The following is a 21,837-nucleotide window of genomic DNA, read 5'->3' as shown; positions in this document are numbered from 1 at the left end:
CCAGGTATTTATCCTCTAAAAAGCCAGATCTCATTATTGATATGAAATGACCCTATCTATCCCACAAGTCAATGTGTTTCTACCATAGCAGTGTTAGTATCACATATTAAGGTGCTGCATTGTGCTCGGTCTACAGGGGGACAGATGCAGGGTAACAATAAGAAGGAGTGGTCACTCGTCCTGCAGGTGAGGCTGTGGTGCTGGGTATAAAGGTCGGGGGGGGGGGGGGGGTCGGGTAGATATAGCCCTTCGGATATAAGAAAAACTCTGTGGCAGCTGCAAAGGCGCAGTTGTTTACATCAATCTGAGGACAAAATGTTCAGACACATGGTGGGAGGAGCTGCGGCATGAAGAAGCGCCCGGTGTGTTCGAGAGGTCCGGCTGGAGTCGCAGAATGGAGACCCCCACTTGGGCTCTGCAGACCGCCGTAGCGCCTCTTAGGATGCTCCCTTTCCTGGCACTGGTGGCAGGCTGCGGGAGGCGTCACTGTGTGGACGCAAAGGCGGTCACAGGCCAAGGTTCTATAAGGGGCCTTGGGGCCTGGCTACGTACCCAGTGGCAAATCTCCACCCGGGACAGCAGGCTGAGAAAGGAAGGTAAGAAACGCACATGGGCAGCCAGTTGTGGAGCTCACAACGTACCTCATCAAGGTCAAGCGGATACGTCCATCGTATACAGATCAATACAGTGTCTGTGTCAACACCGTTAAACCTCAGGGTTGACAGTGTATCACATGGTGGACTGCATTGATTTGACATGTATTTTGAGGAGTACTTGGGGGAGACCGTTATATTGAAATTTTTATCCACTGGTTTCACAAGGGTTTTAGGTCAGTTATGTCGTTTTAATTCTTCAGTTATGTTTGTTTTAAAAATGTTTGTGTAAATGTAAATAGCTGTCAGTTGATGGGTAAATTTCAATAAATGTTAAGTGATAATGAAATATTACATTTCTCATTGTTAATTTGTACATTCACATTTTTACACTGCTTCCATGTTTACTCAATATTTAATAAAATATCTAGAGAAATTCCAACTTTAAGCTCTCTTCTAAACCTACACTTACAGAGATCAAAGTCTGAGTATCTAGGAAGTGATACTTCTGATTGTGGAAATTTCAGCCAGCATCTGGTCTGGAGGAGATTCTGCTTTTCTAGACAGCAGCTGATTGGCTACTGAGAGTTGATTATGTGCTTTATTTTAATCATGAACAACCAGGGAATTTTTATAGTTAAGTATTGGTTTCATTAGTTCAACAAAACCAAGCAACAGCTTTTAATGCATAGAATATATGGTATGAAATTTGGTAACATGTTACGTACAGAAATATACATGTACAATATCCCTGTACTTAGTAAATTGACAAATTCCTGTACAATACAGTACTCATACAAAAATATAGTAGTTACACAAAATACGATGGTTTATTCAAGATTCAAGAAAGCAGAGGCGAAATCTTCAGATCTAGAAAGTAAAAATCTAGACCAAGATTTTGTCCTCTCTGTCTGTGACTATATACTCAGCTAGTTGGTTGTAACAAAGTTTCATTTTCTGGACCTGAAATTTCTACCTCTGCAAAGATGGACATTGCACTGAGTGTTAGGCATAGCACTGTAGTCGCTCCAAGAGACCCTATCCACAGAGACACAGAGTAAAATATAATTACAATGAATACAACTGTACACATTGAATGGGAGCACATATGTGTGGAAATGTCTGTACTCTTTATAGGCTGAAATAACTCTTCTAGAGGGGACTGTGTTCATTAGCATACTAGTTTTTTCTTTTTCCATCACATTCAATATGTCCCTCCCACAGGTACCTCTCACCCATTCAGAGGCTTGGCCCAAAAACAACTACTATACTGCCGTGTTGGCATTGGCTATCACTTACAAATCCTGCCCAATGGCAGCACTGGGGGTGTGCATGAGCCCACGGAGTACTGTAGGTTCTGTTTTTTTCTGTTTTCTATGTTTCTTTGTTTTGTGTTACGCTGAACATATAGTTCAATGAATACTTGTGCGTGTGAATGTGTCCATTTTTCATCACCACCCCAAAGGTTGGCTGAAGGTGTTCTCCATGCATTGGGGTGTGGTGGGAATTAAAGGATTGAAAAGCAACCTCTACCTGTGTATGTCCAGTGCAGGGATTGCCTGGGGATCGGTGAGTGCTAGACTATGTGCTACCAAGCTCAAGTACACAATTTATTCTACCAGACAGACCCACATATTCTTCATAAAAACTAAAATGGGGAGTATTTAGGAGGCTGCCCTGTGATGTAATAATGAAAATAGTCACATGGTCCTGATTTAATGTGCTGCTATTTTCATGTAAATGTTTATCGATAAGCTATGATAGAGTTAACAAATAATAAGTCAAGAATAAGTCACTTTCTAATAGGTAATTTTAGGTTGAGTTGAATTTTCCTTGTCCCTTTGCTTTGAAATCAGGAGCACTTCATGGCTGAATGCCTGTTCAAGGAGGACATGGAAGAGGACCATTACACCACCTACGCCTCAGTCTCCCACCCGGGCCTTTACTTGGCCCTGTCCCGCAATGGCCAGGCCAAGAGGGGCAACACTGTGCAGAAAGAGAATCCCTGCGCCCACTTCCTGCCCCGCCTCCAAACATGACTCTGTCTGAATCAAATCCAGCCTGCCTCTGTGGCTGAAGACTAGTCTCCATGGAAACGCTGGAATACGACATATTGCTGAAAACCAGATGTGATTAAAAGATGGAGGGGGGCGGGGCATAACCTAAAGGAGGTGTGGTCAGCCCTGCTCAATGGAGCTGGGTCAGCCTGTAACTCAGTAAGATGATGCCAGGTATCAGGGAGTCAGTATGTCTGTATACATCTTATTTATATAGTCAAATTTAATTTATTTTTCATCATATGTATCATATGTATTTATTACATTTTATTGCATTGCTTAGTCATTGGCTTTTAACAAGCCACTTGGGAAAATGATGACACCTGAACATGTATTGTGAATCACTGTGCCTTCTGCACTAATGTGAGCTTTCCTAAGACTGCTCTGCTATGAGCATTTCAGCTTCTTACTCTCAGAGACATCGGCAAGATGCAGACCTGCAATCTAATGTAAGCATGACACCAAAAAGAGTAACATCTGAGAGTGCTTTGTCACCATAAGCCTGCATTTTAACAGATACCGCTGGTCACTATAATGTTACTTATTTCATGAGCCTTTATTAAACTGTCTTTAAGTTCAGGCTTTGAATTTCCAAAAGAAATTCCCTTAAGACTGTGAGTCATCCAATGAAAACCCCTTGAAAATACATTCAATAAACAGAGTCAATTGACTGTGTATTTTAAGCAAAACCAGTAATGAAGAGACTCTGGACCTCATTCAGAGAGGCTGGGAGACTGCGTTCGGTTTTTCGAGGGGTAATTTTGTAATTAAAGGGAATAAATGATTTCTTTCAAAGCAGACTTTGACACAATCGTTTGTAAAGAAATGAATATTTATATGTGAAATACCTCAATTGATTTAGAATTAATGCCAGGCTTACCTGGCGAGTCTAGCATTTGTCGGTGTAGGTGCTGTCGTGTTTGTGGTTGCTAGTGCTGTCGCTGCTGGCCGTAGTGTCGGTGTCCTTGTTTCCCTCAGTTGTCTTTAGCTACTTTTTGTATCACTCAATAAAACTCTTTAACTGGCATTTGCATCCCTCTCTCCCTTCACATGTGCCTGACTACCAGGGACAATTAACTTATTTTAGTATTTTCCGCATCTTTTTCCTCATTGCAAGCTTATTGAAAATACTGATCCATAGTCAATGAGGAATATTCGGTGTGGACAAGCAACGCAAACTGCTTTTTAAACTGCTAAACCTGTGCCCATCCATCCATATATTACTGAATGCTCTTTGTCTAGACAAGGTTTTCATCCAAGGTAGCGCAAAAAATCAGCCAGTTATTTGGCTGGGTGTTTTACTTGATGAATGAATGATACACAAATTTATCACGCGTTCCAAAGGTGGACTCATCGTAAGATACCCAGTCTGGCAGTTATGGCTATAAATTCTTGTAGGCAGCATGCTGTCTTCAGGTTGTGTCTTTAGAGAAGTAGAGTCATTGCCAAAACGTTGCAGGAAAGTGCTTAACCTGAACAGCTTTCATAAAATAAGGTTAAAAGACACGTCTGCTGCTCTGCATGGAAGCATCTGCTAAGCCGCTAAATGATGTGTGAGAAAGACTGTTTTTGCCCGAGCTGCTGAGTCAGAGCCTGGCTCTTATCCGTGTCGTCGTGACCGCGAACAGAGGAGGAGGAGGAGATTATATAGGAGAGGAAGAGAGAGGGAGAGCGGCATTTCTCCACCGCCAGCTGGTGACTCATCTAACTGACTCCATTTTCAGCGGCAATGCCTTTTGGCCGTTTCTTGTCAGTTCAGCCCATTACGAACCTGAGTCACAGCACAGTCAGTTTCACTACTGTTTTTGCACCAGAAGACATTTGAAATGTGAAAAGAAAGAATTTACTGGAAATCACACCCATCCACTGTTTTCCTTACAATCTCTGTTATGTCTACACATCAGGAATTCAATTTCCTATCTCAAAAGTGCTTATCATTAGCATTAAGTTTTGAACACTAAATAATAATATGGGAACAAAGTCTAAACCAGCATTATCGAGTATAACCCCAGGGCCCCAAATGGCATAATCACAAGTGATTGTGAACTGAATTATTTTGTCTGTGTCTCCACCAGAGTTGCTGTGTCCTCATGTGAATTGAAAAACTGAGATATTACCTGCTAGCAAGTAAAATAAGAAAAGTAACTCAAATGATTAGACTAGAATTTACCATCTGATCACCAAGTCTTGCAGTCACTTCACATATTACATAGATATATTTTGCAGAGATATGCATTATACAACAAAGTAGTATAAAATTCTGAAAAAAATGGTGTTTGTGTGGGTTTTTAATACAATGAAATCACATTAATAAAGCGATAGAGTGAAAAAGACAAAACATACCATCTCTTGACTTGTAGAGGAAATATTCTAACTCTGACATCTGCTGGGCGGAAAGTGCCATTGCTCCAAGGCCCCAACAAGAATCATTAAGGATTTCTTGATTTTCTTTGGCAGATTCGAGATCCATTTTTGGCACGGGCAACAGGTTCACTGGAATGTTTGCTCATTCAGCCACACTCGATTACAAGGAAAGTGCAAAACAATACAGACAGTACACAAAAGTACAAATAGTCCAGAACAATGTAAAAACTACACAATATGCTGATAAAGGGAATGATAAAGACTGGATGCCATTGACGTGAATGGCATAGTGAATGCAGTTGTGAATAGCTCTGGAAAGAAAAGCTATTCTGGAATCGCACAGTCAGTGTTATGAAACCTCCTACCAGAGTGCGGGGAGGGGGGTGAAGAATTCGTGGCTGGGCTAGTTAGGGTCCTGCATTATGGACTGAACCACGTTACAGCAGCGGTTATGCTACAGCTAGTCACTAGGGGTAGTTCAGTCCCTGTGATCTGCTGAGCAGATTTCACAACCCTCTGTATGGCCTTCCGGTCGTAAGTTGTGGCTCTACCACACCATGCTATGACACAACTGGCAAGAATACTCCTGATGGTGCCGTGGCAGAAAGCAGTAAGGATTGCCATACTCAAACCCCATTTACTCAGTCGTCTCGGGAAGCCAAGTCGTTGATGGGCGTCGGTCAGGATGGATCCATTTTTCTCCAACCACCTCAGCTTCCCTGACATCTGGAGTCCAAGGAACCTGAAGCTGCTAACAGTGTCCACTGGAGACCCATCAATGGTGAATGGAATGTGAGTTCTGCAGTGACTTCCTGAGGTCCACAATAAGAACCTTTGTTTTAGGGATGTTCACAAGGAGCTTGTTGTCATGGCACTAGTCCACCCAACCGGCTACTATGCAGTTAAAGATACAGATTAATCAAATAGGCTCCAACTTTACGTGAACTGTTTTTCAAGACTTATTATCTTTGTGAAAACATACACACGGACCCTGTAGGATGGCAGTCAGCATAATAAATAAAAGATGATGGGCGCAGTTAGAGGAACACAATGCAAGGAGAGACAGGTCAGCCTGACCCAGTGTGCTCAGTCAATCTTCAACTTAGCAGGGCACTCAGAATAGTGTGCTTTTGGCATGTTCACAGCACATCTACAATGCAAGAAACGTAACTGACTATTGGCATATATCTATAACAGACATGTTATAATCTATGAGATCTATGAATATAAATCTATAAGATTTACAATTGTGATTGTACCATATACCTACTATACCTTCAGTATATCGCAACATAAAAACTCATTCACATATGATCTCTGTAGACCCATACGACAGTATGATATGGTGATATGACTGCATTTATACAAAATGGCCTCAACCATAGGTGCTATGGGGTACTGTAACACCATCTAGGATAGCGGGGGGTGTCTCTGTCATCCAATCCTTCTCAGGGTGGCTCAGCTCCTCCCCTCCTTACCTACTCAGGTGTCCCTTTGTGCTTCTGGTGCTCTCCCCGCGTCAGTCTCCAGGACACTGAGAAGTAAAGGACCCTCAGACTTTCCCTGAGTATCTGCCCACTGCCCACACTCGCTTCTGCTGTCCATACTTACTGTCTTCAGTTTGGTCTCTTTCCACTCCTCTCCCATGGCTCCAATTCAAAACATCTGATGATGGCCTGTGTGTTGATCCATGACTGAGCCACAGCATTCCCCTGGGGGAGATGAGGAAGCAGTTGGTCCTGCTCTCAGTGGCACCGTGGAGAAGGTGAGTGCACCTATCTGCTGTTTCAGTTAGGCTGTGGACCGCCTCATCCTTCACTGTCTTCCTGTCCTCTGGGCTACAGCTTCCTTCCTGAAAGCACTGTTTTTTTACCATGATGTTCCTAACAAAATGTAACATTGTGGGGAGGTAGTCAGATTCAGCCCCACAAAGGTGCTTTTTTTTGGGGGGGGGGGTGTAATGAATAAGAAAAAAATAGTTTCTAGATAATCACTAAATAGAAGAACACTACGTAAACAAAAATTAATTTAAAAAAAATCACCAAAATGTTCCCACATTGCTGACTGGAATGTGCCTGGCTACTCTGCTATCTCAAGGTTATGATCTTTCTTAAGCTAATAAAACTAGCTTTGCTTTTACGGCAAGCGTCTTCAATCAGTCATTATTGGACAAAATTGACACAGGCATCTGGAAGATTAGCTGTAATGTGTAAAATTTGCAAAATGTACAACTTGCCCTATCTTTAGATAGAATAATCATTTATAATTTATGTGTGTTATTTGTAATGTTAATTATGAAATGAAAAATGAGTTTTGTAACATTAGTAATGTAATGGAGAACTTAACATGCAGGCTGCACGTGAGGCAGCGGGTTGCGGGAGGTGGATATCGTGATTCTGTCTTCCCGAACCGTGACACAAGATCGTGCACATACACCACTAGACAACATATAGCCGTAAATGCCCACGTCTCCCTTCAGCAGGATCCTGCGGCACAGGCGGTGCGGCCTGGCAGTGCGCGGATTGAGCTGCTGTCATTGACCGATGAGGACCTTCCTGCTGTTGAGACCCTGCCCGCTGTCAAAGGCATCTTTAGTGGACCAGCCCCGGATCCTCCCGCAGATGCTGATGCTGCCACAGAAGCCCAGAATCCAGCAGAAGACAGCCTCGGGCAAACCCCCAGCTCGACTGGTCCTGCCATGCCCATCACAAAAGTCCAGCCATTTTTAGATGGTACGGAGATGGGGCAGTCAGGCGGGGCATCATAGTCCTGATGACCTCTCAGGTGAAGCAACGGAGGCAGGAGAGATGCTTACCAGTTACACAGCATATATAATTGGGTCTGCATTTTAGCACGAGTTTCGTTAAGCATGTTCTTGTAGTTGACATACAAGGTTTTCCAGCCATACTGCTGAAGTGACCCGTGTGAATGACTTTTAAATGACTTAAATTGACTCAATTTATCACATAAATAAACCAAGAATTAGGAGAATCAAATAGGCTTAAAAGTGACACTGGAATCACTTTTTGGTCTATTACTTTCGTATTTTAAGAACATATATGTGAAACGTTCCTTACGAGCATATATATATTGTACTCATTAACAGATCGGACACAAGTCATTAGATATTAAAATCTTGTCAATGAAGATGTCGATTGAAAAAATAGCTACTGTACACCGCCTGTATAAAAGATAAAGTAGACGGTTTCCAGTATATAGCTTCAAAGTTTTGTTTGTAGAGGATGATAAAGAAGGGAGAACATGTGTGCTTAAGTTTTTCACTGCAGTAGAATCCATCCCTGTCTATCGACAGAAAATGAGCAGGCAGAGGAGAAGACGCTGCGGGGCCGCCTGCTGGCGCACCGGGTCGAGCTGCTCATCGGGGCCTGTCTGCTGCTGGCGCTCTGCCTGGCCGTCGGCATCGGGGTGGGAGGTGAGCGCGGTCGCCATCAATTCGTAATCACCCCCTCATTCCAACCTGGAGCCTAGACACATAAATATTTTATATTTCCAATTTCGGTTACATATATAGGAGGGTCGTTGAGGAGTTGACTGACAATGATTATCGGCCACACTGTCGATGCGTCGTTTAGGTTTTTGATGTACTGCATATTTTATTTCTTAACGATGTGTAAAAGCTGTTCTGGCTCAGACTAATAAATGAACGTATATATTTTGGCTAAAAGTTTACAGGACGCTTAGTGGTGTTGTATGTAGATTTTGATATGTTCGTGAACGATTCGATCTTTTTGTGAACGAAATGATCCATGCTATACTTTCTTTCACTGAATGACTCATTCGTTTCGTTCGCGAACGAACTGCATCCACATGCGTGACTTAGTCCCGACTAGGTATCTGCGCTGGCTATCACTGGCACGCCATGCCTTTGTAGGCGGAGCCTGCATGTCCGCTATAGCGAACAAAACTACAGCTTAAAGCGGCCCTAGGGAGCAAATAGTTTGTCCGTTATGAGCGAAATTCCGTTATATGCGAGTCCGCTATATCCGATGCTTTTTCAGCGTTTTCTTAAAGGCGCACGGCCGAGACCAGCGGAACTCGTCCGTTATAGACGATATTACGGTATAAGCGAGTCCACTATAACGGGATTTTACTGTACAGAAAAGTAACCATCCCCCTGCGAGTCATATTGGTCTGAAGTGGTATATGTCAGAAGTGAATGAAGGAAGGAAGGGTTCTGAATGAATCCTGTCATTGAATAAACTTGAAAGAATTAATTCTTTAAAAGTAGGGTTCCAAAAAAAAAAAGTTTTTTTCATAATCGATTAATCATTGATGATTAATGATTGATGATTAGTTGGGCCAAAACAAGGTTTAAAGAAAAGTGCAAATGTTTTATTTAAAAAAAAAACAAACAGCGGTATTTTTTTATTACAGTTGTAGTAAAGACTTTACATAGCTGGTGTCAATTAGTTGCTGCAGTTCAAATTAAAATAATCACAATTTTTATATCTAGTCTTCAGTATTACTGTAGTGTTCTGGCTATGCTTATCCAGGTTAGTATAACTGATCAGCCACTTAGTAATATGAGCCATTGGCTCTACACTGCCCAGCGTAGCATATATGTGTAAGAGTATAGTTTAGTATAACTGATAAGCTCCTAGGTAATGTGAGACACGGCTCTAGTGACTGGCATAGTATATATTTAGTGGTTCTGTAGTGCTTTTGAATTCTTTGTGATAGTAGAATGTGTGACTCATTGTCCGTAGTAGTCTATGAGATGTCAGTTTCTTTCAACAGTAATGTATTGTGGGTGTCTGGTAGGTGGCTCTGCAGTAGTATTCCTGTCAGTAGTAGCCAATTTGGTGGGGCTCTCTGATGTGGCATATCACGTGTGACTCTGCCCTCTCCACAGTGGGTCTCAGCTGCACAGGGAAGTTTCGCTGTGGCTCCTCATCCAGGTGCATCAGCAGCTCTGCACAGTGTGATGGTGCTGTGGACTGCGAGCATGGAGAGGATGAGCTTCTCTGTGGTGAGCACAGCTTCCGCTCTTGCCTGTGCTGGCCTGCTGCTGCAACACAGCCAGAACATTGAGGCTATTCTATTTATCATTATTTAGCTGACACGAGGCAAAAGGCAGTGTGTAAGTGTGGAAAGCTTGGGGTCAGAGAGCAGGATCAGTCAGCATCTAGCACCCTTGGAGCAGATGGGATCCTTAAATGACTGCGCTACATCTCACCCTGTGTAAAAATAAACATAATGTATGCTGTAAGTGTAACTCAGGCTTCTTCTGCACCTGATCTGGGCACAGGCTCACTTGCTGATTAGACAATCCCCTTCTTTGTACAGTCACTATACTTTCACTGCAAAGTTTGTATGTCTCTGTTTGTGTATCTGTCTGTGGTTGTCTTCTCACTCCAAGTTCGTCTGAGCGGGAAGAGCTCTGTGCTGCAAGTGCTGAGTGGGGGGGTGTGGAGGACTGTGTGCTCTGAGGACTGGACCCCCACTCTGGGCCTCTCCGCTTGCAGGCAGCTGGGCTACCCTAGGTATGGGGTCCGAGGGGCTGGGTGATGCAGGCATTCAGCTTTGTGGAGCTGTATGGCTGTGTACATCACAACACTTTCTCTCCTCACCGGCTTTCAGCGACATCTGTTCTCCCACCTCTGCTGCAGGTACGTGGAGTCCAATTCTCTCCCACTTTTCTCCATTGAGGAGGACCTCCAGAGCCATCTGGTGTCCATTAACCCCAGTCAGTTGAGTCCCCAGCAGGCCATCAAGATCCACAATGCCACTGGCATCAGGTGGGGCTGCTCTTGAGGTAATATGTCCTCATAACTCAAACAGCCAATCGTGAGCTGAGGGATCAATCCATCACAGACATATTCCAGTGTGATAGATATTTGTTTAACAGATTTAGTAATTTGCCATTCATACAACTGCATATCTTACTGTAGCATTTCAGATAAAGCATGTAGTATTTTTTGCCCAATAGCAAGGCTGGCCATCCCTGTAGGCAACATAGCCGATCCCCGGGGGTTCCCTTTGATTAAGGGGTGCAAAAAAGCGAATGAAAAATTATTAGAAATACCCCTGGTTGCATTCTGTGACATTACCGTTACACAAGATGTAATATTTAAATACTTTTCTTATGAAACAGACACAAGCTAGATACTTAGCAGCCAGATACCCTGTGCTATTTTCAATATAAATGAGTAAACAAAACAGAATCTCAGCTTGGGCATAGAACACCCAGGGCTGGCCCTGCTCAATACAGTCTGAATTGTGCAACCGTCAGTGATCTTAAGCTTAGTTTGCAGCAGCAACAGAACTGTCCCAGAGTGCATAAGGCTGGTGATTGCGTGTCCTTCCACTCCTCCTTACTCCAGGTCTTACTAGACATGCAGTAAGATCATTTCAGCTGGCAGTGTGAAATTGGCCTGATCCAGTCATGTTCACCTATGAGACTTTTAATCTTTCTCTGTATAATAAGCTGCGAATAATATCATACTGCTAATAGTTTGGGCCCAGCAGAGATTCCCACAGTTGGCTGCCTAGTGCCATAAGAGTACTTGCAATGTGGTTATACCGACATTGTGAGTATATGATGATTAGTATCAATATAAGGAACAGGAGCATTAGAAATCCATTCACGTGATTGAATTTCTTGTTATCTTACCACAGTAAGACTCACTGCAGTTCAGTGACCGCACTCAAATGTTTGGGTATGTATTTTTTGGTTGTGTCTTTGTTCTTAATGGAGAATCTTTATGAGTGAATGTGGCAGAGACCATCACATGTGTGTGTTTGTCTGTCCGCTTCTTACTAATCTAAGAATGATTAAATGTTGCCAAAAAGATGACAAATCCTGGAATGATATTGTGATGATGCCTCCACAAAAAATGCATATTTTTTAGAGATCTATCTACACAAACATTCAGAAACATTTTACTATACATTAAAATGTCTTTGTAGTTTGTCGTTATGGATCAGAGTAAAGTGAGAGGTATTAGAAAGTCTCCTTGAATATAAATATTGAGCTGATGTTCCATGGCTATGTGATGTTCCATGTGTCTGCCATGCGTCTGTCCCATGTCTGTCATGTTTGTCACACGTCTATAATGTGCTTGCTATGTGTCTATCCCGTGTCTGTCATGTTTCTCACGCATCTATTGTGTGTTTGTCATGTGTCTGTCCCAGGAGTGTCATGTTTCTCACGCATCTATCGTGTGTTTGTCATGTGTCTGTCCCATGAGTGTCATGTTTGTCACGCGGCTATCATGTGTTTGTCATGCATCTGTCCTGTGTCTGTCATGTCTGTCACGCGTCTATCATTTGTTTGCCATTTGTCTGTCCCGTGTCTGTCATGTTTGTCACGCGGCTATCATGTGTTTGCCATGCATCTGTCCTGTCTGTCATGTTTGTCACGCATCTATCATGTGTTTGCCATGTGTCTGTCCTGTGTCTGTCATGTCTGTCACGCGTCTATCATGTGTTTGCCATGTGTTTGTCCCATGAGTGTCATGTTTGTCACGCGTCTATCATGTGTTTGCCATGCATCTGTCCTGTGTCTGTCATGTTTGTCACACATCTATCATGTGTTTGCCATGCATCTGTCCTGTGTCTGTCATGTTTGCCATGCGTCTATCATGTGTTTGCCATGCATCTGTCCTGTGTCTGTCATGTTTGTCACACGGCTATCATGTGTTTGCCATGTGTCTGTCCCATGAGTGTCATGTTTGTCACGCGTCTATCATGTGTTTGCCATGCATCTGTCCTGTGTCTGTCATGTTTGTCACACATCTATCATGTGTTTGCCATGTGTCTGTCCTGTGTCTGTCATGTCTGTCACGCGTCTATCATGTGTTTGCCATACATCTGTCCTGTGTCTGTCATGTTTGCCACGCGTCTATCATGTGTTTGCCATGTGTCTGTCCTGTGTCTGTCATGTCTGTCACGCGTCTATCATGTGTTTGCCATACATCTGTCCTGTGTCTGTCATGTTTGCCACGCGTCTATCATGTGTTTGCCATGCATCTGTCCTGTGTCTGTCATGTTTGTCAGGCGTCTATCATGTGTTTGCCATGTGTCTGTCCTGTGTCTGTCATGTTTCTCACGCATTTATCATGTGTTTGTCATGTGTCTGTCCCATGAGTGTCATGTTTGTCACGCGTCTATCATGTGTTTGCCATGTGTTTGTCCCATGAGTGTCATGTTTGTCACGCGTCTATCATGTGTTTGCCATGCATCTGTCCTGTGTCTGTCATGTTTGTCACATGTTTATCATGTGTTTGCCATGTGTCTGTCCCATGAGTGTCATGTTTGCCACGCGTCTATCATGTGTTTGCCATGAATCTGTCCTGTGTCTGTCATGTTTCTCACGCATCTATCGTGTGTTTGTCATGTGTCTGTCCCGTGTGTGTCATGTTTGTCACGTGTCTATCATGTGTTTGCCATGCGCCTGTCCCGAGTCTGTCATGTTCTTGTGTGTACATGCTTCATGCAGATTGCGGCTACCGGCCTAGCTACAGTTCGCGCATTGTGGGTGGAAACCTGTCTGCTGAAGGCCAGTTCCCCTGGCAGGTGAGCCTGCACTTCCAGAGGGAGCATCTGTGTGGAGGTTCCATTGTGGCCCCACGGTGGGTCCTCACAGCCGCACACTGCGTCTATGGGTGAGTTCTCTTTGTGTGCAATGAAAGTAACAGATTCACGACAGGCCTGGGCTCAATCTCTGAGGAACAGAATGCTTCATGTGTTTTGAGTGCAGTGAGACGGATGCATCGCTTGCTGATGTCCAGCTCCTATGCCAGTTCCGTGTTCCCTGATGGGTGGGCGGTGCTCTAAGGCAGGCCTTTCCCTTTATAGATTTGCATACCCGACACTGTGGGCTGTGGTGGTCGGGATGATGGAGCAGCCTGTGAACGGGGCACAGTACCTCTCAGTGGAGAAGATTTTCTACCACGGCCGCTACCGGCCCAAGGGCCTGGATTATGACATCGCCCTCTTGAAACTGGTCAAGCCACTCATCTTCAATGGTAACCTGCCTGCATATGTTTTCATTTTGTTGGTTTCTCTCAGGATTTGTCTTGCTACCATGAAGTTCAGGCTCTGATGCAAAGTTTATGCTTCAGGAGTGGTTGAGCCAATCTGCCTGCCTAACTTTGGGGAGGAGTTTGAGGATGGCAAGATGTGCTGGATCTCAGGCTGGGGGGCCACAGAGGATGGGGGTGAGTGATATATGGGGCTGTTTATGGTGTAGGACAGGTTGGGTGATGACTGATGACATCAGTAGAGACTGCAGAGGTCAAGTGTTTGGTGTTCTCTGAAACATTTGTGTATAATCCTTCTGTGAGATGCATTTGCTTTGGATTTAACATAAAATGTTTAATATTGTAAGACTTTGATCAGTTCCTTGACCCCCATGCTATGTTCAATTCGTTCACTGATCAGCACCTTAACCAATGCGCACTCTGTTGTTCAGGTGAGGCTAGCATCTCACTGCACTCTGCAAGTGTGCCATTGCTTTCCAACAAAGCGTGCAGCCAGCCTGGTGTCTACCAGGGTTTCATCTCTCCCTGGATGATCTGCGCTGGCTACCTGGAGGGGGGCATCGACTCCTGCCAGGTGAAGAAGGGGGGAGTAGGACTGCAGGGCCTGTGCTTAAAGTAGGGACTCAGGTCAGTTAGAAAGGACTTTTTGCGGAGGAAATCGTGTATGTGCAATAGAGGCGGGACCTCTACCTTACTTTATACGCCGGTCTATATTGTAGAGGTGGGACCTCTACCTTACTATATATGTTGGTCTATATCATAGAGGCAGGACTTCTACTTTACTGTATACACCGGTCTATATCATAGAGGTGGGACCTCTACCTTACTGTATACATTGGTCTATATCATAGAGGCAGAACTTCTACCTTACTGTATGCACTGGTTTATATCATAGAGGTGGACTGTTTCTGTCTGTGTTACATTAAGTTTATTCAGCCCCTCTAACATGACTTACAATCTTACCCAGTCAAATGCCTAGTCAAATTATTGGAGGCCTTAATGTTCTGTTCAGGAATAAAGTGTTGATCATACGTATTTTCTGCATGAGCTTTCAGACTGCGGATAGTTGTGTGCACAGCAGCTTGTGTTCGTACTACATTTGGCCGTGGTCGGTGTATGCATGCATACAGCAGTGGTTCTCCACCAAACCAGGAGAGGGCAAATGTATTGCAACAAAGAGAAATACAATCAGTGTCAAGAAATCAGAGCATGTGAGTGGAGTGGAGCAGTGAGAATTTCCGCTCCTTGCTCACGAGGCTGTTGGCTCCGCCTGCTCCTCTGCTCTAATTCGCGATAAACCGCTCCCCTTAACACCGCTCTATGCAATACCGGTCCTCGCTCCAGTCAAATTGCTCCACGCTCGCTCCAATTTAAAAGAGTGACAAATAATCTGCATACCTAACAACCGTCACCTTAAACCGAAGCCGTATATCATAAAGAAATATGAGCAACGGCAACATTGTCACTCAGAACAGAAAATATTTATTTGTAATCAACATATAGGCAACAACGGACAGGTTTGGCAATGGCATCCCACACAAAAATAGGCTTAAAAATAAAGGAATCAGTGGGCTTAATAGCCTAAAGAATATACAGACTAAGCATCCACGTTTTAAATTCCTCAATTTTTTCTGTCTCTCTAAAATAAAATTTCACTGACAGTTTCACCACATTGTTGTTCTTGCTCTACATTATTGTCATCTATACGTTTGAAAAGAATAGTACACTTGTATGGTCTTTCAGTTTCCTATGTGAAATACTTTGCGAATTCCATCTCGGCCAATTGATAATTGATAATTGTGCAGATGAATTCTGGGTAGACTCTGGCCTGCCTCAGAGTCATAGTGTGTGCGGGATCGGAGTGAAATTGGAGCGAGACAGAGAGACCGCTCCTGCGTTAATCAAAAAACCGCTCTGCGCTCTGACCAAATTCTGCCTACTCCGCTCCTCAGTCCCGTGCATGCTCCGCTCACATGCTCTGCAAGAACTGGGTTCATTAAAAAAAAAAAAAAAAAAAAAAACTTGTTAAAAATTGTTAGTCTAGGCTTGGGCGGTATTATGGCATACCGCGGTATTCTGAAATACAGCCCCCCCCCCAAACTTGGCAAATTTTATTGCCATGATTTCAAAATACCGGAATAGTGTTACGGAGGCTCATAGGCAGAGGGGAACAGGAAGTATTCCTTGCAGTAGGTCATCGGAGCCTCTTTGACCTCAGTAAAGTTGCTGACATATCTGAGTGGTAATTTGAGGGAACTAGAAATCTCACCTTTTTTATGTTGTACCGTATGGTACTGATTCAATAAATGGAATATTGAACAAAAGGAATGTCTTGGAAGTGCGTCATTTAAAAACCCAGCTGCCTGTTCTATTTGAATGTATTTCTACACACCTAGTGTCATAAATGAGCATCATTTCTGCATGTTATTTTGTGACTTTTACATAAAGCCAGTCAGCTTCATGCCTTGTGTGCCACCCCTGCCAGGGGGACAGCGGAGGCCCCCTGGCCTGTGAGGACTCGTCGGTGTGGAAACTGGTGGGGGTCACAAGCTGGGGTCAAGGCTGCGCGGAGCGAAACAAGCCTGGAGTGTACACCCGCATCAGCCAGGCCCTGACCTGGATCCATGAGCAGATGGAGGTAAAAAGGGGGTAGGATTACATTGGTGGTGCTGATTGTAATCATTGGGGTGATGCTGAGAATTTTTCAGCAGGTATCTCAACACATGTTTGTGACACATGCTTATTAACCAGTTGTTAATATAAAAGTAAACACCTTGAAATAATCTACATATATAAGCATTTTTTTCCTGCATGTCCTGCAGACAACTGAAGAATGATATACGTAAAAATGGCATAGTGCCACCTGGGTTTTTTTAAAGATGTCAGTTAAGTTTTTAGTTGTACGTAATTATTGGAGACAAATTACAACGTTCTGTAAAACTTGGACAGGTGTCTGTCATTTCATTGTCCATAAAACTCAAAATGTCACTGAATGATCCAGCACTCCACACTGACAACCCAGTCCACTGCCCAACTGGTTGAGCCCAGCCTGGCAGGCCAGTAGTATTCCCTGGTAACTGACTTGCTGGGGTGCATTTCCCAAAAGCTGCCATTAGCAACTTGCATGGTTGGACCCATTCAGTTACATGATTGCAACTATGTAAGTTGCTATCGTGGTTAACTAGTTAGTATGCTTTTGGGAAATGTACTCCTGATCATCAGTGTCTAAATAGCTGCCCCTGTACTGGCTGCTACTGAGCGTTTCCAAATTCTAGAACATTACTGACCCCTAGTGGAATCTGTAATTATTGACAATCTGTGTACCTGTGTACATAAGTGATGGGAATTCCGGCTCTTTTAAGAGAGCCGGCTCTTTCAGCTCCCAAGTGGCTCTTCAGATTTTTTTGGTGCTTAAATTAATTTATTACCAGAAATAATGTAAAATTATTAGTGAAATGAATTACTATGGTTGGAAATCGCATGCAATAATTTTAGCCAATTTCTCATCAATTGTTTTCTGTTTTACTGGAGTCATAGCTTTTTGCACAAACTGTCTCATAGAGCTCTAGGTTATAGGTGGTTGTGGTGCAGTACTGGATGACTGTGTAGACGTTGACAAACTGGCACTTTCAACAGTTGAAGTAGACAGACTGTCACTTTCATTAGTAGCAGGTTCACTTGCTTGTCTTTTTTCTTCCCACTGCACTGATGGATGTACAGTTCTCATGTGCCAATGCAGGTTATTTGTAGAGCCTGCTCGATATGAGATTTTAACCTTGCAAGCTCTACACTCTGCCTTTGTGTATTATTAATGTAATTGAAATGTATCCAAATTTTACTCTGTTTTTGTCGCACACCTCCTTCCCTGCTGTTTCTCTGTCTGTGCGTGCGATTGCTGTATTTGTCTATGGGTGCATTCAACTTCACACAGCCATTTGCAGCGCTGGCTTAAAGCAGTGAATTCTGGTCCCAACGCAATGCATCACGGTTAGATTTTTTTCTGTCCAACTTCAGCCAGCGCTGCAAAACGTCACCACCCGTGACCATGTCACATGGTACAAAAACCTCACGAGAGCAAGCTGTCTTAAGACTTAAAGCCCAACTCGAACGCACCCCGTAGCACCGCCCTTCCCCCTCCTGCTCAGTGCAGACACGCATCGTGTAGTTGACCAATCCGTGAGGATGGAAAAAAAGTGGCTCTGACTCCGGCTCACAGGTAGGAGCCGGCTTCGATCGTTCACTTCAAAGAGCCGGCTCCGAGAGCTGTTTCGTTCGCGACCGACACATCACTAGTGTACATACCACCCTGTCACGACAAGGGCGGAACCTTGCTGCGATCGTGCGGGTAGGCGTTCAGGGACGAGGCACACAGGCAAGGATCGGGGCAAACTACGGGTTTATTGTACCAACAGGGAGCAGGGAACATCGAACTACACCTAACCACAAACCACAATGACGGACAGGGGAGACAAGCAAGACCAGGACTTAAATAGGACAGGACCAATCAAAATAAGCAGACACAGATGGAGACGATCAGGGAAGTACACGTGGGTAATCAGGGGGCGTGGCACACACGAGGAATGTACGAGCCGGGCATGACAGAACCCCCCCCCCGCCCAAAGGCGCGCTTCACCGGGCGCGTCAAGGAAGGGGCGACGGACGGGACGAGGGTAACGGGACCTGGAAAAGAAGAACATAATAATTAACAGGACACGGGAAACAGGACCGAGATACAAAACACAGCGAGAGACAGAAAGAAAGACAGGACCCGACAGAGGGCAGGACAGACAGAGAAGGAAAGGGGACACAGAGGGAACAGGCGGGACACAAGGGCCAGGAGTGAACGGAGGGAATACAGGAGGATGAGGAGCCGGGACGGGAGGAACATAGGGACGAGGAACGGAGACAGGATGGACAAAGACGGGAGGAGAGACTAGGGCAGGAGAGCAGGGAGAGAAGGAGGGGGAATAAAGGGGAGCCCGAGGGAACCCCAGCGGGCGACGGGAGGCAGCCGGAGGGGCCACAGGCTGCTGGGAGGCCGAAGCAGGAGGGGACCTCGGAGGGGCCGAGGAGGGAGCAGGAGGGAGCACCAGGGAAGGGGACGAGGGAGCTGGAGGGGACCCTGGCGAGGGCAAGGAGAGGGGGGGAGCCGCAGCAGGCGGCGACGTCTTCCGATGTGCAGGAGCGGGAGGACCCGCAGGCGACTGAGGAGCCGCCTCTGGGGAGCCCGCAGGCGACTGCCGAGGAGCCGGCGGAGGAAGCGAGGCAGGGCAACAAGGCCACGGAGGGGGACCCGCAGGCGACAGCCGACCCGGAGGGCCAGGACCCGCAGGCGCCGACCAAGCCCTAGCGCAGGCGAGGGAGGGCGAGCCAGGGGGCAGGGCGGGAGGGACCCTAGCCCGGCGTCTGTGTCCTCTCCCCTTATGGGACACAGACATAAAGACCCGCGGCCGGGGTCGGGCTCGCCGGGGCGAGGGCAGAGGAGTCACAGGGGGTAAAGTCACAAGGGCAGGCAGTGGAGGGGGCGCCTGCCCGGGAGCTGCAGGCGGATGCAGAGGAGGTGGCTGCGCTGGCTGCGCAGGCTGCGCAGGTGGCTGCACGGGAGCGGGGTCCGCAGGCAGAGGCGGCTGCACCGTCGCGGGGTCCGCCGGCAGAGGCGGCTGCTCCGGTTCTGGAGCCGAACTTTTCCGAAGCGGGATGAGCCTTTGAAGGTCCGCTGCGAGGCTCTCCAGGTGCGCTCGCTCCGATGTGGGAGTGAATGCCTCGAAGCCCCGCCCGAGCCGCACGATGAGCTGTTCCACCTCAGGGTTCTCTGGAGTTGTCGAATCCCCTACCTCCCTCCAGTACAGTTCTTGGAGGGCGAAGAACTGGTTAATCAGATGAGCCCTCTCTTCTGGCAGAGGTGAGGGGAGCACCTCAGAGGTGGCTGCCGCTGGAGGCAGGACGGGTTCGTCCTGTGAGGGGGAGACGGATGCGGCCCTCTTTGGGAAGCGGGGCACACGCGGGATTGCGTCTCTCGCCGCTCTAAATCCACCCCAATTGTCCAGTTGTTCCGGCCGAAACGAGTACCGCTCGAGGGGCGGTAGTTGGTCGGGGGGGATCGGCTCCAGGTCCGGGACCAAGAAGAGCTCCTCTTCCTCATCATAGTAAGGAGCCCAGAGCCTGGCCAGGGAGCAGGCTCCCAGTCGGAGTGGTCCCTGGTCTGAGCCCAGGACGAGCTCCTCCTACTCGCCCTCCAGAGGGAGCCAAGGGCTGGAGAGCGAGCAGGTGCCCAGACAGATCGGCTCCTCTGGGACATTCTTCCTCCTCTGTCTCCTCTTTTTCTTCTTTGGGTCTGTCATTCTGTCACGACAAGGGCGGAACCTTGCTGCGATCGTGTGGGTAGGCGTTCAGGGAGGAGGCACACAGGCAAGGATCGGGGCAAACTACGGGTTTATTGTACTAACAGGGTGCGGGGAACATCGAACTACACCTAACCACAAACCACAATGACGGACAGGGGAGACAAGCAAGACCAGGACTTAAATAGGACAGGACCAATCAAAATAAGCAGACACAGATGGAGACGATCAGGGAAGTACACGTGGGTAATCAGGGGGCGTGGCACACACGAGGAACGTACGAGCTGGGCATGACACCACCCTTACTCCTTGACAGTGAAATCTCATGTTTGTCTTTGCTGTATTTAATGTTGAAAATGTTACTGTCTGTCCTCCTTGTATCATGATGATTACAAATTATTTTTTCTCTGTTCTCTAGTTTTCTCAGAGTTATTCGAATCTCAATACCTTAACTTTTGGGACAGGGGCTATGTGAAAGTTAAAGTGAAATATTTATTAATATTACCATAGTTACCGTTATATTTTCTGACATTGTTCGACAGAAACCTATTTATATAACCAGTAGAGGGTAAAGTATGTTTATGGATGCCAGTAATTAATAAATGGGGTTTGGTGAGAATTTAGCTACAGTCTAATTAGCCTGATTTCTTTCTTTTAGAGAGAAGAGGCTTTGAATCCTGCAATAGTCAGTACTGACCACTGAAGAGATGGTCTCACAGGCACATTTTTCTATGGTTATGTCTATAAACTCATTCTGTACTTCTCCATTAGTCCTGGTACTTTTGTCATGTAACTAAAAAGACTGATGTGATGCTGTTTTTTACTTCCTGATTATTTATTAGCTAACCAGTGGAATAAATTTTTATTTAAAATGTATTCTTTGAACATTACTTTATTAAAAGATGTAGTACTGCTTATGTTCCACCGTGTCTGTTTAACTTTAAATGACAATATGTCAGTCATGAAATGTACTGTCAATATCTTACATTTTAATGATATCATTTATATATTTTTAGCTGTTAATGAAGTGAATATAAGTAACAGTGTAGGTCTGCTATGTATTTTTTCCATTACCTACTTAAAATGGTGTATGTGTGTGAATGTATGTACCCTGCAGTGGACAGGTATCCTGTTCTGGGTGCCCTCAGCCCTATAATGGACTGATATCCTGTCCAGGGTGTCCGTCAGCCAGGTGCCCTATGATGGACTGACATCCTCTACAGAATGTCCCCCAGTCTGATGTCCCATGCTGCCTGGGATGGGCTCCATCCACCTCCCACAACCAGAACAAAGGCTTAGAAGATGGATGCCTGCTTAGAAGAACTTGATTTTGTGTTCTACTATTTACTTTAAATCCACGACAAAACTAATTCCTATTGCCTGTGAAACAAAAGTCACATTACATCTGTGATTTCAGGATATCCTCCTTCTGTCACTTTGTCTCAGTTGTTGGGTACTGTCTTAGTGCCTAACGGGC

General features: G+C 45.4%; 2 protein-coding genes across 4 annotated transcripts; both read left to right on the top strand.

The window, feature by feature from the left end:
- The first annotated feature begins 303 nt into the window (after window positions 1-303).
- fgf9 (fibroblast growth factor 9) lies at window positions 304-3,677 on the top strand. 2 transcript variants are annotated; one of them, XM_048979916.1, is made up of 4 exons: window positions 304-596; window positions 1,818-1,943; window positions 2,059-2,162; window positions 2,450-3,677. In XM_048979916.1, exons 1-4 carry the CDS (start codon window positions 395-397, stop codon window positions 2,630-2,632), a joined length of 615 nt encoding a protein of 204 aa, XP_048835873.1. In that variant the 5' UTR covers window positions 304-394; the 3' UTR covers window positions 2,633-3,677. The 2 variants fall into 2 exon arrangements, with proteins under 2 accessions (XP_048835873.1, XP_048835874.1); XM_048979917.1 differs by lacking the exon at window positions 1,818-1,943.
- A 2,929-nt stretch (window positions 3,678-6,606) lies between these two features.
- Window positions 6,607-21,215, top strand: tmprss3a (transmembrane serine protease 3a). 2 transcript variants are annotated; one of them, XM_048978110.1, is made up of 13 exons: window positions 6,607-6,779; window positions 7,497-7,746; window positions 8,328-8,447; window positions 9,888-10,004; window positions 10,395-10,518; window positions 10,645-10,773; window positions 11,654-11,694; window positions 13,476-13,641; window positions 13,835-14,004; window positions 14,101-14,196; window positions 14,451-14,593; window positions 16,505-16,657; window positions 21,019-21,215. In XM_048978110.1, the coding sequence occupies exons 1-13, from the start codon at window positions 6,705-6,707 to the stop codon at window positions 21,061-21,063; spliced, it is 1,629 nt and encodes a 542-aa protein (XP_048834067.1). In that variant the 5' UTR covers window positions 6,607-6,704; the 3' UTR covers window positions 21,064-21,215. The 2 variants fall into 2 exon arrangements, with proteins under 2 accessions (XP_048834067.1, XP_048834066.1); XM_048978109.1 differs by having other exon boundaries at window positions 7,494-7,746.
- The last annotated feature ends 622 nt before the right edge of the window (window positions 21,216-21,837 follow it).

The sequence above is a fragment of the Brienomyrus brachyistius genome, chromosome 16 (genome assembly GCF_023856365.1).
Source record: "Brienomyrus brachyistius isolate T26 chromosome 16, BBRACH_0.4, whole genome shotgun sequence".
Classification (NCBI taxonomy): domain Eukaryota; kingdom Metazoa; phylum Chordata; class Actinopteri; order Osteoglossiformes; family Mormyridae; genus Brienomyrus; species Brienomyrus brachyistius.
The sequence above is the reverse complement of the archived record's forward strand: the minus strand, read 5'-3'. Positions and strand labels throughout refer to the sequence as shown.

Coding starts and splice junctions, on each gene's coding strand:
- fgf9 (XM_048979916.1), top strand. CDS start 395: ATGGAGACCCCCACTTGGGCTCTGCAGACCGCCGTAGCGCCTCTTAGG. Junction 597..1,817: donor CAGCAGGCTGAGAAAGGAAG/GTAAGAAACGCA, acceptor TCCCTCCCACAG/GTACCTCTCACCCATTCAGA. Junction 1,944..2,058: donor GCATGAGCCCACGGAGTACT/GTAGGTTCTGTT, acceptor ACCACCCCAAAG/GTTGGCTGAAGGTGTTCTCC.
- tmprss3a (XM_048978109.1), top strand. CDS start 6,705: ATGACTGAGCCACAGCATTCCCCTGGGGGAGATGAGGAAGCAGTTGGT. Junction 11,695..13,475: donor GACCGCACTCAAATGTTTGG/GTATGTATTTTT, acceptor TGCTTCATGCAG/ATTGCGGCTACCGGCCTAGC. Junction 14,005..14,100: donor CAAGCCACTCATCTTCAATG/GTAACCTGCCTG, acceptor TTTATGCTTCAG/GAGTGGTTGAGCCAATCTGC.